This window comes from Budorcas taxicolor, chromosome 14, assembly GCF_023091745.1.
Source record: "Budorcas taxicolor isolate Tak-1 chromosome 14, Takin1.1, whole genome shotgun sequence".
Lineage (NCBI taxonomy): Eukaryota > Metazoa > Chordata > Mammalia > Artiodactyla > Bovidae > Budorcas > Budorcas taxicolor.
This window is the reverse complement of record NC_068923.1, coordinates 69410818-69429472: the sequence shown is the minus strand read 5'-3', so window position 1 is coordinate 69429472 and position 18655 is coordinate 69410818. Positions and strand designations below refer to the sequence as shown.

Below are 18655 nucleotides of genomic sequence, written 5' to 3'. Positions count from 1 at the left end.
CAAAAGTAATCAATCAAGTTAACAAAAATACCTTTATGGGAATAATATAATCGGTGCTATTTCTATTTCATGTTTACTGACAAAGAGAAGGATTTCATTCCAAATATAAAAAGTTAGGCTATCATTAAAGTTACTGGTAAATCAATGAAGGCAATCATTTAAAATTTATCCCTAAAATAAGCTTGAAGTTAAAAAAACATCATGATGATGAGTATGAGCCAACTCGACCATAAAACTCCTTGGATTTACATGTCAAGTTCTGTTCTCTTTTTATGATCAATTTTGCCTTAAGTACATATTCTCAGCAAACAAAGAACAATTAGTCCATGACTACTACTTCAATTTCATGATCAGGTTTCATTTTATTCTCTTTATCATTGTTCTCTAAGCAAACCCTATTTTATTTATGTTACTAAAAATAGGGAAGTGGTTCATTCTACTGAAACAACAAGGCATTTTTTTGACTAGGAAAAATTCCTGCAGCTGGTGTTTCCTATGGCTTCTCAATAAACTCCGTGTTTTTCCTACTGGTACTTAACTTATTTTAGAAATGTGTACATTTCATTTTCTTCTGCACTGCTAAAATAAGCTATTGCCTAATACTTTGAGCTGAAGCTGCTACTCTAAAGGTAAAGAACATATTTTCCAAAACATTATTTTATTAACTCCTGTAACAATTTCTCTTTTGTATGTCTCCTCCATTTCCCCAAAATACAACTCTTTAAAGTGAAGCCAAGACCATTTTACTCTGAAAAGCACAAATGAAACAATCTGTACGAAATATATTAAAATTTCAATCTTCAAGATCTCCATACACTGCTTTTAAAAAACAGATATGTTATTCCTAGTAGCTACTAAGTGGGTATAGTCAGTTTTTAAAAGATTTTTAAAACTATAAATAAAAGCTCTTTATGGAGGCTGTTTACATAATTAAAATTATAATGAAACATTCAGGATTACTGTATTGGATACTATAGAGTGACTAAGAACTCAAGCAGAGTAACCAAGGCCTTATAGTTGCATAATGTCTGCTGTGCTTAGTCACTCAGTTGTATCTGATTCTTTTCGACTCCATGGACTGTAGCCCGCCAGCAGTGGGTAGCCATTCCCTTCTCAAGATCTTCCTGATCCAGGGACCAAACCCAGGTCTCCTGCATTGCAGGCAGATTCTTTACCATCTGAGCCATTGAGAAGTCCTATCAGTTATCTCTTTAACCACTGACTCTAATCAAAGTTCCCTACCAAACTACTTTCATCTTGAAAGACTCTCCTCTCCACCAAACAGACTAAACCTCACTGTTCATTAACTATGACATGTTTTAAACCACTTCAGGGTCTTTGCAAATGTTGTGCCTTTTGTTTCAAAGGCTAATACACCTTTTTCTTCACTTAGTGATGTGTTACATGGGTATCAGAGAAAACAGTACCCTCACTGGCCTTCCAAGACACTTCTCCCAACCATTATGTATCAGTTTGATGTTTTCACGATTCTCTGTTTTTTTGCAGAGCATTCATAGTCTCTGGTAGCTTAGATGGTGAAGAATCCACGTCCAACGCAGGAGACCTGGGTTCGATCCCTGGGTGGGGAATATCCCTTGGAGAAGGGAATGGCTACATACTTCAGTATTCTTGCCTGGAGGATCCCATGGTCCAAGCAGCCTGGCAGGATACAGTCCATGGGGTTGCAAAGAGTTGCACACAACTGAGCAGCTAACACTTTCACTTTCATAGAGCTGTAGTTGTGTAACAGTGTATCTGCTTTCATGATAGACTGACCATGTAACCCAAGAGCATGCACCACAGCTTCCCTGTTCATGTCTATATATCCAGCAATTAGCATGATGCCCAGTAGAGAGGAGGCAATTAATAAAAACTTACTGTCTGATTCCTACCCTAGTTACTACCCCAGTGCAGGCTTTGTGACTGTTTCATAATATTCTAACTAATCTGCCTCTTGAGTCTCACCTTATTATTTTACATAGTTGCCAGCTTAGTCCTAAAGCCTGACTACCAGCTTATTCCTAAATTCCTTTCAAAAATATGAGCCCTTCTACCAAAACAATAAAATTCAAACTTCCAAGTTTCATGGTTCTCTACAATTTAGCTACAATTGAACTTTTCAGTCTTCTTCCTCATGAATACCACAGCCCACCCAAACCAAACCAATTCTTTTCCTTTCCTGTCACTTATTCAACAAAACATGAATTGTGTTAGATGCTTGTGACAACAGACAGTCTGTCTTCCACTTTAATAAAAGTTTACAGGTGGGGTTGGGGAGTAGGGGACAAGTACCTAATCCTCCAAATATATAAACTATTTTAAGTGTAAGAAGGAAAAAGAGGAAGGAGCTATGTGAGTGTAAAAGGGTTTAACCAGTTCTAGTTTGGAGGTTTGGGGATAATTTATGAATGGAAATATTTAATGTCAAGTTATAAAACAAAAGAAAGACAATTTTATTCTGTATAACTCTACTTAGAATTTTCTATTCCTCTTCTTTCTTCACATACATGTTCTAAGTCTTCTACTCCATCATGGCTGGAGCAATGTGACAACATGCATCAAGACCCACAAACGTGCCTGGTCTGACTCATAATCCCACTTTTGAGGATTTACTGTTTTGCAATATGCTTGTTGAACCTCTACTTATTAAATCAAGTCAAAGAAAAATCTGAAATAAGGTCTGAGAAGTATTAGTAAATTATTGATACCTTCTCAGCTTATCTAGGCTACCAACACTTTAAGAATAAGAGAATGTGGCAATAATCCATTTTAAGTAACAGGAAAATATACACAGTAAAAGAAATTAAATAACAGAGGGAAGTTCTCTAACTCCACAATTCTCTTACATTTTGCTGATTTTATGAAAAAAAAAAAGTAAAGATTTAAAAATAAAAAATAAGTATCTTATTAAAGCTTGAAGAAACAAAAACTTGCCTTTGGCTATCCTACACCATGCTTATTTTGTGTTATTTAAAAGAATTCAGTTTATCAATTAAAAGACAAACTATATCAAAAGGCAGAATTTCTGGGAAAAAAAAAATCCCAATTCAATCTAAGTTTTAAACTCAAAAATAACTTCCAGATTATTCAGGTAACATTAAAATCTCAACCGTGTCTGCAGGCAGCTTAAAGAAGATATTTTAGGTTTAAAAACTTATATTTAAGACATGACCTGATTTAAAACTCTGAGAAGAGAACATAGGTGAAATATTTCCTAACGTAAACCATACTGTTTTCTTAGGTCAGTTTCCCAAGGCAATAAATATTAAAGTAAACAAATGGAACATAATCAAACACAAGCTTTTGCATAGTAAAAGAAACTAAACAAAAAGCCAACCTATTGACTGTGAAAAATACCTGCATATGATGTGACTGACAAAGACTTAATTTCCAAAATATACAAACAGCTCATGTAACTAAATAAGAACAACAAAAAAACCTAATTGAAAAAACGGGCAGAAAACCTAAACAGACATTTCTCCGAACACATACAGATAGCTAATAACTGCTAATTATTAGAGAAATGCAAGTTAAAATTACAATGACCACCAGTCAGAATGGCCACCATTAAAAGTCTACAAACAAATAATGGAGATGGTGTGGAGAAAAGGAACCCTCCTACACTGTTGATGGGAATGTAAATTGGTGCAACCACTGTAGAAAACAGTATGGAAGTTGCTCAAAACACCAGAGCTGCCATATGACCCAGCAATACCACTCCTGAAGATACAGCCAGAAAAAACCGTAATTCAGAAAGATGCACGCACCCCTATGTTCACAGCAGCACTATTCCCAACAGCCAAGACATGGAAACAACCTAAATGTCCAATGACAGATGAACAGATAAAGATGTGGCATATACACACAAGAGAATACTATTCAGCCATAAAGAAGATGGTGAAATGATGCCATCTGCTGCAACATGGATGGGCCTAGAGATATACTAAGTGAATTAAGTTAGAAGAGAAACACAAATACCATATGATTTAACTTACATGTGGAATCTAAAATATGACACAAATGAACTTATCTATGAAACAGACTTAGACATAGAAAACAGACTTGCGGCTGCCAAAAAGGAGGGGAGCTGGGGGAGGGATGGACTGGGAATATGGGATTAGCAGATGCAAACTGTTAACTAGAGAATGGATAACCAACAAGGTCCTATGAAAAAACAGCACAGGGAACTACATTCAGTGTCCCATAATAACCCATAAAGGAAAGGAAGATGAAAAGGAATATATATATATATATTTGTTGAATTTGTTACAATTTTATATATATATAAATGAATCACTTTGCTGTACAGAAATTAACACATTATGAATCAACTATACTTCAATAAAATAACACTGGAGTGGGTTGCCATTCCCTTCTCCAGGGGATCTTACCCACCCAGGAATTGAACCCAGGTCTCCTGCGTTGGAGATGGATTCTTTACCAACTGAGCTATCAGGGAAGCCCATATATAAATGAATCACTTTGCTGTACAGCAGAAATTAACACATTATAAATCAATTATACTTCAATAAAATAAAGATACATTACATATTTTGTCTAAATCCCTTATTCACACCTTTTAGTTGAAAAGCTCTCCTGCTCAAGTGACACAAGATACTGAATGTTTTTTTTTTTTTTTTTAATGTGGATCATTTTTTTTTAAGTTTTGACTTTGTTACAATATTGCTTCCTTTTTTATGTTTTGGTTTTTTGGCCCCAAGGGATGTGGGATTTTAGCTCCCCAACTAGGGATCAAATTTGCACTCCCTGCACTGGAAGGTGAAGTTTTAACCACTGGACTGCCAGGGAAGTCCTTGAATATGTTAAGTAACACATAAAACCCCAGATGCATGCTTAGTCATTCAGTCATGTCCGACTCTTTGCAAACACATGGACTGTAGCCCACCAGGCTCCTCTGTCCATGGAATTTTCCAGGCAAGAATACTGGAGTGGGTTGCCATGCCCTCCTCCAGAAGACCTTCCCAACACAGGAATCGAACCCAGGTCTCCCACATTGCAGGTGGATTCTTAACCATCTAAGCCATCAGGGAAGCCCAAATCCCCAAACAGCCTTTCACAAATCTTGAGAAAAAAGAACAAAGCTGGAGGCTTCACATTCCTTGATTTCAAACTATATCACAAAGCTATAGTAATCAAAACAGTATGCTACTGGCATAAAAATAGACACATAGATTAATGGAACAGAATAGAGAGCTTGAACTGAAGCATATATGGTAAATTACTTTATGACAAAGGAGGCAAGAATATACAATGGGAAAAGAACAGTCACTTTCCAACAAATGGTGCTGGGAAAACTGGACAATTTACATGCAAACAAATGAAAGTGGACCAGTCCTCACCCCATATACAAAAATTAACTCAAAATGAATTAAAGAATTGAACATTAAAAAATCTGGAAATATAAAACTCCTTTAAAAAACACACACACACACAAGCAGTAAGTTCTTGACGTATGTCGTTGTGAGGACTTTTTACATCTGATACCAAAATAAATTCAAACACAAAGGTAACAAAAGCAAAAATAAACATCAAACTAAAAAGCCCCTGCACAGTAAAAGAAACTATCAACAAGATGAAAAAGTAACCTACCAAGTGGGAGAAAATATTGCAAACCACATATATAAGGGGTTAATATCCAAAATATAGAAAGAACACATACTAACTCAGCATCCAAAAAAAAAAAAAAAAAAACAAAACCCCCAAACAATTTGATTTAAAAATGGGTAGAGGACCTGAATAAATATTTTTCCAAGGAAGACATACAGAGGGCTAAGAGGTACATGAAAACATGCTCAACATCACTAATCATCAGAGAAACATACACAAATCAAAACAATGAGATATCATCTCATACCTGTTAGAACGGTTATCATTAATAAGGTAAGAAATAAGTATTAGCAAGAATGTGGAGAAAGGGAAACTCTTGATGCATTGCTGGTAGTTCAGTAAATTGGTACAATCACTATGGAAGATACTAAGTGGATTCTTCAAACAATAAAAATAGAACCCAGCTAAAAATAGAACCCAGTATGACCCAGCTATTCCACTTAAATTTATATGAAGGAAATGAAAATTATAACTGGAAAAGATTTAGGTAAACCCATGTTTACTGCAGCATTACTTATAATACCAAGCAACCTAAGTGGCCATCAATGGATGAATGAATAAAGAAAATGTGATTACACACACATACACACAGTTATTTAACCATTAAAAAAATGAAATTGTACTATTTGCATGTTGAGGGCAGTATGCCAAGTGAATTAAGCCAGACCAAAAAAAAAACCACACCAAATACCATATGATCTCACTTATATGTGGACTCTAAAACAAAACAAAAAATGCTCATGGATACAAAGAAGAGATGGGGACGGGTGGGACTGGGTGAAGGGTCAAAAGGTACAAACTTCCAGTTATAGAAGAAATAAGCCATGGAATATAATGTATAGCATGGGGACTACAATTAAGAGTAAATCTCATCACAAGAGAAAAAAATTGCCACTATGTGTGGCAATGAATGTCAATTATACCTATTAAGGTGATCATTTCACAATATACACAAATATCAAATCATTATGTCATACACCTAAAACTAATGTTCTGCTATACGTTAATTATATTTCAATTTTAAGAAAACTCGAACAAAACGTATCATTAATATCCTTAGTAAAATTATAAACTGTGGAACTACATTCATCAAGTAAGAACAGAATGCTATAAAAAATATTCAGAAAAAGAAGAGTGACAGAGGTCTTTCTTTTGGAAATTGAAAAATAACATCAGAGACTATTTTTAATCCACAGAAGATTTCTCTGGGAGAAAATCTCCCAGAGTGTAGAAAACAAAGATAATGTGATGGAAAATAGAGAAACGATAAGAAAATTAGAAGTCTGATCCAGGAGGTCTAATACCTGAATAACAGAAGTTCCAGAAAGAATAAACAGTGAACATAAAGAAGAAACTGTTAAAGAAATAATTGTAATTCAAGAAAAATTCCCAGACCTGGAGGCCATGAACTTCTAAATTTAAAGAGTCTAATATGAAGAACTGATCTCCTTAAAAGGAAATAAAACCAGTCAATCCTAAAGGAAGTCAACCTGAATATTCACTGGAAGGACTGATGCTGAAGCTCCAACACTTTGTCCACCTAATACCAAGAGCCAACTCATTAGAAAAGACCCTGATGCTGGGAAAGAATGAAGGCAAAGGTGAAGAGGGTGGCAGAGGATAAGATGGTTAGAAAGCATCACTGACTCAATAGACATGAACTTGAGCAAACTCCAGGAGATAGTGGATAGGGTTGCAAAGAGTTGGATACAACTTAGCGACTAACAACAATAAATATGAAAAATTAAAACAGACCTATACAAAGGCATATCACTGTAAAATTTCAGACAATGGGCACCAGAAAAACCTCCCCTCTCCCCATTGCTAGAGAGGAAAACAAAACACCTGTATAAGAGATGCTGCTGCTGCTAAGTCACTTCAGACGTGTCCTACTCTGTGCAACCCCATAGACTGCAGCCCATCAGGCTCCTTCAGAGAATAATCAATTTTGAAAAGAGATTTATAAACTGGCAAAGAGTCGGAAGTGGAATTAATGAAAAAGTCATTAAGGAAAACAACAAAGCAAATGGCAGGAAAGTGGCCATTATCAATTCCAGAGAAAACAAATATTGAATACTAGATAAACATACTACAAATCTACCTTATTTGAAACAAGGTGCTAAATTAACTTAGCACTTATTTGATGTTAAGTTCAGACACTAACACACAATTTATAAAAGATTAAAGAATTGAGAAAAAGTCCCATGAACAAGTAATAATTTCAAATACAATATGGATGGCATTTCAAATAAGTGGGAGAAAACAGCTTTTCAATAAATCATGATGGCTATTTTGGGGATAGGGAGAGGAGCTACTTTCCATTTCCAAATAAATCCTTGATGGATTCAAACAGAGGAAATAAAGTCACAGAGGTCCTAGAAGAAATTAGGTAAATAGCATATAAACCTATTACGAGAAACAACTTTTATATAAAATACAAAGTCAGTACCATAAAGGAAAAGCTTAGTAATAACTTTGACTAAACAAATACGTAAATCATTCCTTTGGCATGTGTGTGCATGCTCATACATGTCCAACTCTTTGTGACCCCATGGACTAGCCCAGTAGGCTCCTCTGTCCATGGAATTTTTCAAGCAAGAATATTGGGAGTAGGTTGCTATTTCATACTTCAGGGGATCTTCCTGACCCAGAGATGTTCCTGACCCTGTGTCTCCTGCATTGGCAAGTACGTTCTTTAATGCTTTGCCACCTGGGAAGCCTTCATTCCTTTGGGGCAGAGGGGAAAAAACAGAATCTTAAGTGCTATTTTAAGGCATAAAAAAAAATTTATTATTTTATCCTCTATTCAATTTCATTAGTAAAACATATTCATAACTCTTATCACAAAATCAGATACTTTTCTTTTCTGGGAAGGCATTAAGACCAGTCATCCCACCTAAGAACATAAGGTATATAAATCTAAATCTAGAGAACCAATTAGGCTTTCATCAACTCTAGGCTGATTGTCTATCAGGTTTTCAATGACTAATCTTTTCGACAGTCTTTTTCTGAACCCTTCCACAGCCCTTACCCTGATGTATCTTAACAAATAAAGATTTGGGGTCCAGAATTTCAGAAGCTTCTCAATTACCTGCTTAATAACCTGGCTTTCCAAATTTTAGTTGATAAGCACAACTTAATTTAAAAAAATACTGACTTAAGCCATTAAGTCATGGAAATCTCTGGCCTGTTTTCCACTGAAGACTGGCTATTTTATATATCCAAAGAGCTCGTGTTTTATAAGGATATCCTATGACAATTAATTAAAAAGTAAGTCTTAAGTGTAAACTGTATTTAACTGTAAGATTAGGAGGAAATAGGAGAAAGAAAACAGCAGAAAACTGAGACATGAAATGCTCTGTATGACAAATGAAAATTCTCACTGAATTTACCAACATCTCATTAGTCAAAAATGACACTATATTACTTGATAATTAACACAGAAATACAACGATAATGGCTGTTTAAAATAATCTCCATCTGGAAACACACCTTTTATCTCTAATATCAAAGTATAATTAAGTATAAATTGCTATATGGTAATAAAGCCTTTAAGAAAAATATTAAGATCTAAAATGTTACTGAATAAAGTAAGCAAAGTGGAATGACTTCATAACTTAAATACAAGAGCAGTTGGCAAATACATACTTTTGTGAAAAGCCAAAACTAACCCCCATAGGGAAATTATATTAATGTATGCTCCAACATGTTTATCATACACATTCAAAATATTACTTCCATACTTTGTTTTTATCTACAACTGAAAACTGGTCCAAGGATTATTCTAGAACAGCTTTTAAATTTCAGACACACCATATCTGATAAACTATTCGGCTATACTAAATTAAATCCCACCACAGTAATCTTTTTTGACAGATGTTGTATACTTCATGGTAAACAGATTTGTAACTTATCCTATAAATCTATAGGGCTGTGTATAAACTGATAAAAACATTCTTAATATACATTTTTATAAAGATAAGACTGTCACATGTGCCATTTAGTGAAGAATCCTATCAACAGAGAATGTTCCAAATCACAAATGGAAAGGGTTATTTAATAAACAACCATTGGCTTTAAAATGCTGAATAGCATTTGATTTGTGTCCACTAGGGGAAAGAAAGGAAGACAGAAACAAATCCTTCCCCCTAGCCCTAAAAAAGATCAAATATCAAATAACTAAATTAATTAGAAGCAGAGATAGGCCAGCGTAAACTAGTAAATGGAGTGATTTTTCATAATTAGTATATGATGGAAAAGAGTCTACTTAAAGATATTTTAGAGAGCTATCAGGGTTCAGTGAAACTTCAATCCAAATTACTTCTCTGACTTTTCTGTATACAAATTATGTCCATGTTATTTTAATTACTCTGTATTTTTCTTCAAAATGCCTATCCTAATTATAATCTTATCTGTTTCTTCCTCTGGATTTTAAGCTCTGAGGCTGTGTTCTCTACTTTCTATCCAGTGCCTGGCACTCATTCACATCTGTAATATTTTCTTCTTTCAAAAATTGTCATAAACTGCTCTTACTAGTTATATCATAATCTGTATCATATGCATTTATCCTCTTCAGAAAGAAGAGGACTACCCTGAACACTACTTTTTAAAAAGTTCTGCACATCCTTTAAATGACAAAATTACAGAAATAGCAAACAGATGAGTGGTTGCCAAGGGTTCATAAGAGGCGAGAAGGAAGTCGGTATGGGTATAAAAGAGCAATCTGAGGAATTTGTGTGGTGTCAGAAATGTTCTGTATCTGAATGTATCAACATCAATAGGGTGGTTGTGGCATTTTACTATGTTCACCAAATGTTACCATTGAAGGAAATTGTAAAGGGCACAGAATATTTCTTCATTAATTCTTACACCAGAATTATTGAGAGGAGCTCTGAAAATTACAGGTGCTGAGATCTGCCCCTTCCCATTCTGAGAATGCTTTAATTTTTTAGGGGTTGGACCTGAGAACCTTTAAACCAGATTCTCAAGTCTTGATCCCAGAGATTGTGATTCAGAAGGTTTGTGGTAAAGCCAGAAAAATCCATTCTTAAGTTTAAGTTATTGGTGGTTTTTTAAGTTCTCCAGATGATTCTGATGTATAGCTAGGCTTAAAAACCTCTGAACTAGAGAACAGCAATTTTTTTCTATATACTGTTTGAATGTAAACAATAGCTAGTTTGGTCATTATCATGGATTCCAAGTCCCTGGTGTCTGACTGAAGATATTTGCTGTATTTATAAAAGCCCAACTTAGATGCTTAACATTATTTTCAGTCATATTTCTAACCTATTAAAGCAGTTCCAAAAGCATGAAGAAGCCTAGGCCCCTGGACTGAGTCCTACTGGCCCCCCCATACTCTCCGGTACCACCCCCCAAACCTTAGAATCTGAGATATCATTGTTGCACTAAGAATAACTGTTTATTCACATGAAGCTGTACTTTATGCTTGTCCTCTACCCTGTTAATTCACTGCATGCTAAAAATATTAAATCACTCATTTTTCAATCCATTACCCTAGCAGGCTATAACTATGTGCCTAAACAAATTTTGTGACCTGATGCAATGGTTCTCAATCTTAGATGTGCTTTGGAATAATCATCCTAACTAGAACAGTAAAGTAGCCCCATTTAGTATAACACAGAAGTCCTACACAGCATAACACAGAAAACTGGATTCAGAAAGTTTGTGGTGGTTTCAGGGAATCTATATTTGTAAGATAAAAAACAAAACTCTACAGATTCTGGACAAAAAATTAAACACTGACTCATGGTTTTTTCCATCTTTATCCTCTGGCTCAAATGATACACTAATGACAATTAGTCTAAATCGGCTATTTCTAAAAATATCAATTGCTCACAATGAAAAAGAAAGAATTTATAACCAGGGTCAAGACAATAAATGTCAGAGAGCTATTAGCTCAGAATCTTGCATTAAGTAAGACCTAAGCTGGTTAATGTCTCTGAGCCTTCAGTTTCTCAGCTTTAAAGAGGGAGCTACAAAACAAAGGAGTTGTATTGAATCAGTGTTTCATAAAACTGGGTTTCCAGAGTCAGTCATGTGGTTCCACAGAGTCAGTCATATGGTTCCACGGAGTCAGGAGGAAAGCCGAACAGAAGTGCAAGCAAAACAAAGTGAAAGGGGGCTCTTCCTTTATCTGCTTGTGCATATACATAAATATGTATACTTATATAGATAATGCATTTCATGACTAATGACTGCTAGGTATTTCCATGTATTCCTTAAGGGAACTAGATTGGGAACCAGATTCTTAAAATTGTATCAGTATGTCTGCTAGCTATAATAAAGTACTAAATAAGGTCAAAACTTCAGCTCCCAAAGGAAAAGACCCATGTTCACACTGTAATTCTAACTCTGAATAACCAGTTCAATGACAACCCACTAAAATAAGGCAAGCAAGAATGGATGACTTAGTGAAAACCAAAGGCTCTAAAGAAAAACTTTGGTGTACATACAATTCCTAAGAGGCAAACATTAACATAGTAAGTTTTTAAACATTTAAGGAGCATTTACTGCTTGACTTCATCTGTGGTCAAGGGGCACTGCTATTTTTCAATTCCTAATACATAAAATCAGTTTCTAATAAGTTATGTAAGTTTCACAATTTTTCCCAACAATTTCCTCACATAACAGAGAAAATTTCAACTGAAATTCTCCATAACTTTTCCATGTTTCAACATTATAGGATGTCACAGGAGTTTACTATGAGAATTCAAACATATAATTAAATAAAATAAATTCAATTAACTGAAATAATTACCAAATGTGGTCTTTTCAACAGCATTTCCAATTTACTAAGGACTGATTCCTTAAGTGAACTCATGTTGAAAACCATTCTAAAACTGGTCATCACTCTTTTCTCCCTAGGTAATGGTGTAATAGTATTCTTTTAAAAGGTAACTCTCTGACAATCGTAATACTGCCTTGAAGTAATTTTCAAAAATCATGCTTTCCCACACATATGGAAATAAGAAGGATATGAAGCATCCCAGAATTCAAACAAAAGTTAGGATTTTTAATAAATCACTATGACATTTCCTTTTTCTACTATAGCACAGAGAAATACAATAGATATCCAATTAACTGGAATCTTGGTAACTGTAACTTTACAATAAATCAAAGTTTATAGGAATTTAAAAGTAGAAAGTATAAATTAAATCAGTATTCTTACTTAATGCTGATACACTGATGGATGCGACAAAAAGTCTCAAATATGAAGAGACGGGCATTTTCAATGAAGTCCTCAAGACAAGCCACCAAGAAGAAATCATTCACTAGTACCTATATGAATAAAATATAAGAGGAAAAAATTATAAATGACGATGAGCAATTTTAAAAATTTGTCTCAAATATGTTCTTTACTCATTATTCCTTTCACTACAACTCTCTCATCTAATATCATAGGTTCTACTTCATAGTACTTTTTAGAACACTATATTCAAGTCTCTACAAATGCAAATAAGAAAATGAATGCTACAAGAAAAAGAGCTAAAAACTACGTTTCCTTGTTCCACTGATGACCTCAACAACCTTACAACAAAGCGGCTTTGTCCTGTCATTAACCTAAAGAAATGCTCTGTAGATAACGTATTTCCAGCTTTTTAACGTAGATATGGACTAAAGATATGCATATTTCTGTGATAATAAGTAGACCGAAAAGCCACAGGAGAAAAAAATTCAAAGGGTGACACCTATTTCACAGATGTATCATAATTAAAAGACAATATTTTAACTTCAAGAACAGCAACCAAGTGCCCCACTGCCTGGCATGGCCTAGATACTTAGTATTACAATAAACACCAATATTTAATAATGTCGCATTTGATTGCATGTACACAAGTTGTTGTACTACATATACACAAGTTGTTACAAACTTTGTTCAATGTTTGAAAATCACCTCTAAAGGCATACTTACTTACAGATTTGGTAAATGCATTTAACAAGTAATTCTTAGTTTTTCAAAACTTGAAAACTAACTTACTAAGAAAAAAGACTGTAAGCCCAACTTTTTCAGATGCTCTGACAGTACCTTAGTTTCTGCCAGCTAACAGAAGACACTAGTTTAAAAATTCACTCTTAGCTTGACTGATTTATAGCAAATGTTAAAATACAATCGTAAGAAAAATTTCAAATTAGGCCTGTTTATGTAACAAGCTGGAACCGTAACTGTGATGTAAAACTTGATATTATCTTGCTTATACAAATAAAGCATTTCACATATTTTTATTCATTCAGGATAAGACATGAAATTATGTGTGAATTTATAAAGCCCTTAATGTTTTAACCAACTGTTAACAAAAGGGGTAGACACATGGTAATAAAATCAAAAATGTCTTCGACCCAACACATTTCTAAACAGTCTGCCATTTTAAGATTAATAAACATTTCTGACATAATTAATAAAACCCTGTTAGGTTAATTCTTATAATACCCTCAAATTAAAGAATTATTAATTTGTAAGCAAAAATTTATACTTACTGATTCACATTCCCTTAGCTTTTTCTGAGCCCCATCAAAGTCAAAATTAACATATAAGCATTCAACAAATTCTGTAATTGGGTCTTTATACGTGTATGACTCCTGTAAAATTAAGTCAAAGGTTAAGCTGGATTTGATTCAACACTGTTTAGTAGTAGACTGCCCCCAATCTTCCTATTTTCTCCTCCCTTACCATTAGTTTCTAACAAATTACCAAGTACTATCTTCTCAAAGCAATTGCTTATATCCTAATTCAAGGCCACACCTTAACCTTATGATGCCTTCTAAACCAAGTTCTCTAAATGGTCATCCTAGAACCATTCCAAAAGCTTTCAAATTCCTCTACCGCCAAAAGTCTCCGTTAGTCAATGAACAGTGATGAACTTCTCCAAGTAACAGTGTATTCATATTCTGATGAATAAAACTGCCTTTTTCTATCTAAATTATTCTTAGATAAAATAAATATTTAAGTTCTTTTTGAACCCACAGTTAGTTATTGTTGAGAAATTCACTAAAAACCAAGCAGTAGTGCTATAGCTTTTGCACAACATGGGTACTATTAAAATTATGTAAAGATTAACTACTCTGGTATTATGTAGGTAGTATCCTTCAAAAAAGAATCCAGGCTCCAGATCTCCTTTACTCTTTGCAGTAAGAACAACACTAATACACAACGTATATTAAGTATCCAACTAGCAGAGAGCAGTATTCATTCATGCCACATCTACCATAAATGTATCTTGAACTGGAAGGCAGCATATGCCCATTTGGGGCTGTTTTCTTTTCATGTATACTTTCCTCCTACTTTTTAAAAGATTTTTAGCCAGACAGCTAAACTGATAGCTCAGTTGGTAAAGAATCTGCCTGCAATGCAGGAGACCCTGGTTCGATCCCTGGGTTGGAAAGATCCCCTGAAGAATTGAAAGGCGATCCACTCCAGTATTCTGGTCTGGAGAATTCCATGGACTGTATAGGCCACAGGGTTGAGAAGAGTCGGAGACGACTGAGCGACTTTCACTCTTTTCACTGTAAGATCTAAGAGTCCTACTTCTTCAAGAAAAAGAGGTTAAAGTTTAGGCACATTTTAAAAATCAATACAGATTTTACTTTTTACCTGCTGAATAACTTTGACCAGATCTTTTAGCACCTGCCGGCGTTTTCGAACATCTTTGTTTGTTATGACTGCTGTGGTCAAATAGCGGAGAATATGTGGACACATCGTTTGAATTGCATTAAGATACCTAAAAAAAACCATGCAATTTACTTAATAACTTACCAAGTTTTTCTAGATCTATAATCATCTGTGATTTAAAGAAAACACTTGAGCAGCCCATCAGACTGCACTGTTTCAGTAAGCAAGGATTGTAAAAAATTACAAATGAGTATTATTAGGGCCATCTTCACCAAGAAAAAGTTTAAATGATAAGAATGCTAGCTGGTATTTCTCAATTTGGAATGAGATGAGAGACTCACTTAAGAGGTAAATATTACCTCTATTACCACTGCCGAGTAAAAGGATTTTGAAAGGCTCTTATATAAGCCATCAGTCTGTTTCAAAAGATTTCATTTACCTGTAAGAACAAATGTATGAAAAGCTATGTGCAAAACACTCCTCATAATTAAGAGAATCAGGCACTTACACAAACAATTAAAACCAATTAATTTCAGGGGATGGAAGACTGGAAACTATTTTGATGATCAGCAGCTGACCACCCTGGTCATTCGGTATTTATCCTGTATTTCTTCTGCTCAATTTCCTTTTACAGCTCCCTAATTTTTATCCAGTAAGAACCTCTGAGCACCAGGTTGGAAATATTTGTCAACAAAGTCCATTTCTCTTAGTTGAATCTTCAAGCTCCAAGGTACCCATCCAGCTCTATCTCCCAGCACACCACTGACTGCCTCCTGCTTTCCTCACTTCTTAAAGCTCACTCCACTGCTCTCCCAAACACATCCCTCTGAAAGTCTAAATTCTAGCCATTCTTCAAGGTCCAGCAGAGAAACCTTATCTCCCAGGTTCTCCCAGATTATAATGTTAATAAATCTCTATACTTTGTCATATTGTAGATACCCCATAAAATGTTGTTTGAACTCATCAGAGGACCCTACAATCTGATAATAACCGAACATTTAGATAAAATCTAGTTCCACTTAGTCCTCTTTAAATTCCCTCTAAACAAGGCAAGCTATAAAAATAATCAACATTAACTCAAGAACAAAACAATTTCTAAGAAAAGATAACTAAACAAATCAGCTAAAAGCTTCATTATCTGAAAAATTAAGTATGAGTTTCAGGCAGAAAATTTTAAATGCAATGTTGTTGTTCAGTACAAGTGACTGCCTCAATACTCTTACCAGAGACATGGTGTATAGGAGAGCATGACTGGTTTTCTTAATCAGATTTGAAGTAGGTAGTTTTAGTACACATTTATGGAACTCATTCATAGATTTATTCCTACAAGATTAAAGTATATTTTATATGATGGTAACCCCCCCCTTTACTTATCCTTTCTCTGTATTATTGCATCATGTATAATTTCACTGTTTTTATTGGAAAATGATGTCCTTAAGAAATCATCTCTATGTGAGTATATAGTTGGGTTAGAAAATTATTGTGAAGGGCCAGATAATGAATATTTTAGGTTTTGCAGGTCAAGAAGCAAGACTCAGAATATTAATCAGGCACCTATATAAAAATAAAACAAATTTCTAAAATATTCTATTATAAAAACTCAAAATATAATAGTTGACTACAAATATTCATAATTCAAGTCTACTAATAAAAATAGTAAAATTCCCTTAATAGGGTAACTTTGCTTATTGGGTTCAAATTTAGAGATCCCTATTAAAATTTATTACAAATGTCTGTTAATGCTAATCTGTAATGAGATTTTACATATTTAACCCGACAATGATTTTTTAATGTATGCAGGTACTACCAAACATTGGTATCAATGATAAGACTTTAATTTAGCATATTTATCACTTGGGGAAGGCTTTTTAAGAATTCTGTTAAGATCTTTTGATATTGCCTTTTAGCTATCAAATGTAATGTATCATTACATTGCAAATAAATCATTTCTATTTCAATTGCACAGTTAGATGGATTTTCATACACAGAAATTTCCTTTGTACTTACAATGAGATCTAAAACTTTTTTGAAATGTAAAAAAAGCTTAAAAAAATCTATCTGCTACAAATCTGTGTGAGAATGAAGGTCTCATTTCTTCTTTAAACTTTTGAAAGAACAGGAAAGGTTAAAGCAGCTAGACATTACTTAGGATTCATACTATGTTATTCATCATCAAATGCCTGCTGCAGTATAAGTCTGCATATAAGTACTGTTCAGATTTATAATTTTAGGTTGAACTAAGAAACATTAAGTCTATAGCAAAATATAACTTCCAGAGCCATCCAGGGCTTGCTCATAGTGGTTGAGGGCAATTTTTTGTTTAAGAAAATTTCCACCTTACTCCAGCCTAGAAAAAGTCACAATAAAACTTTACCACTGCAAAGCCATTTTATCATTGTGGTACTAGGGAAAGTCAAGATATTCTATCGATCAAACAAAAATTCAGGGACCGCGAACAGTTAAGCCCACAACAGAAAATGAAGTTCACTGTTGACGCTAATGGTTTAATAATACACCATGGATTCAGGAATCTTCCACGAAATATGTGGAAATGTCTAATGCAATGGACAACTATAGGCTTTCAACACCTCACATTTCCACAAGCTTTGTAAATTTGTCCAATAATAACCAATTTTCTCCCCCACATATATTTGTCACCAATATTTTTAACAGTTTAGCAGGTTCCACTTCAGGTTGTACTAAATTAGTGCTTTCTTAACTCTGAAAATATTTTCAACTGTAGTTGTTCCACAGACTATTCATAAAGGCATGTTCTTCAGACACTTCAAATCCAACAGTGATTCCTCAAACCAACTAGCCATATTGATAAACAACCATCAACAGAATCTAAGAAATCACTAAAAAATCATATACTTTATTTCTTAATTGACTATTGATGTGCTCCCAATATCTTCAATTCTGAGGAACAGTTCTCAGTAGAAGGCTGTAAGTTTTAAACCAATTCTTTTTTTCTGGACATATTTTTTTGGCTGCTGCAACTGAACATAACTAGTAAATGGCTTTCCTTACTTGGTTAACAAAAGAGCCGTTCAGAAACATACTTTCGTTGAAGCCTCATTTTCCTTAATTTTGTGAGGAAACTCTGCTGCAGTATTGTTTTAAATTTCCTTATTTTTCTGAGAGCTGCTTTGTAATCAGTTGGGAATACTGTAATGAGAGCTTACGGCCTAGTTATATGGATGAACACTACACTTTCAGCATATCTACACTGTCAATTCAATGCTTTGCTTTCTAATTTGAAACAAAATATTTCCACTGTATTGTGCCTTAAAATTTAAGCACATCTGAAATCCACTTTTCTCCTGTTGACATGATGAGTAAGCACTGGTAAAACGTTGCCGTGTAGTGATATACATGACACTTGAAAAGGGCCAGGCA

At 34.4% G+C, this 18655-nt stretch overlaps 1 protein-coding gene across 1 annotated transcript in view; it reads right to left on the bottom strand.

Moving 5' to 3' along the window:
* Window positions 1-18655, bottom strand: part of EIF3E (eukaryotic translation initiation factor 3 subunit E) — a 47536-nt gene that overhangs the window by 2953 nt on the left and 25928 nt on the right. Inside the window, exons 8-10 of the mRNA XM_052651645.1 lie at window positions 15239-15365; window positions 14125-14226; window positions 12818-12927 (exon numbers count right to left, since the gene is read on the bottom strand). Of these exons, the coding sequence (XP_052507605.1) occupies window positions 12818-12927; window positions 14125-14226; window positions 15239-15365 (339 nt within the window). The remainder of the gene's footprint in view (window positions 1-12817; window positions 12928-14124; window positions 14227-15238; window positions 15366-18655) is intronic.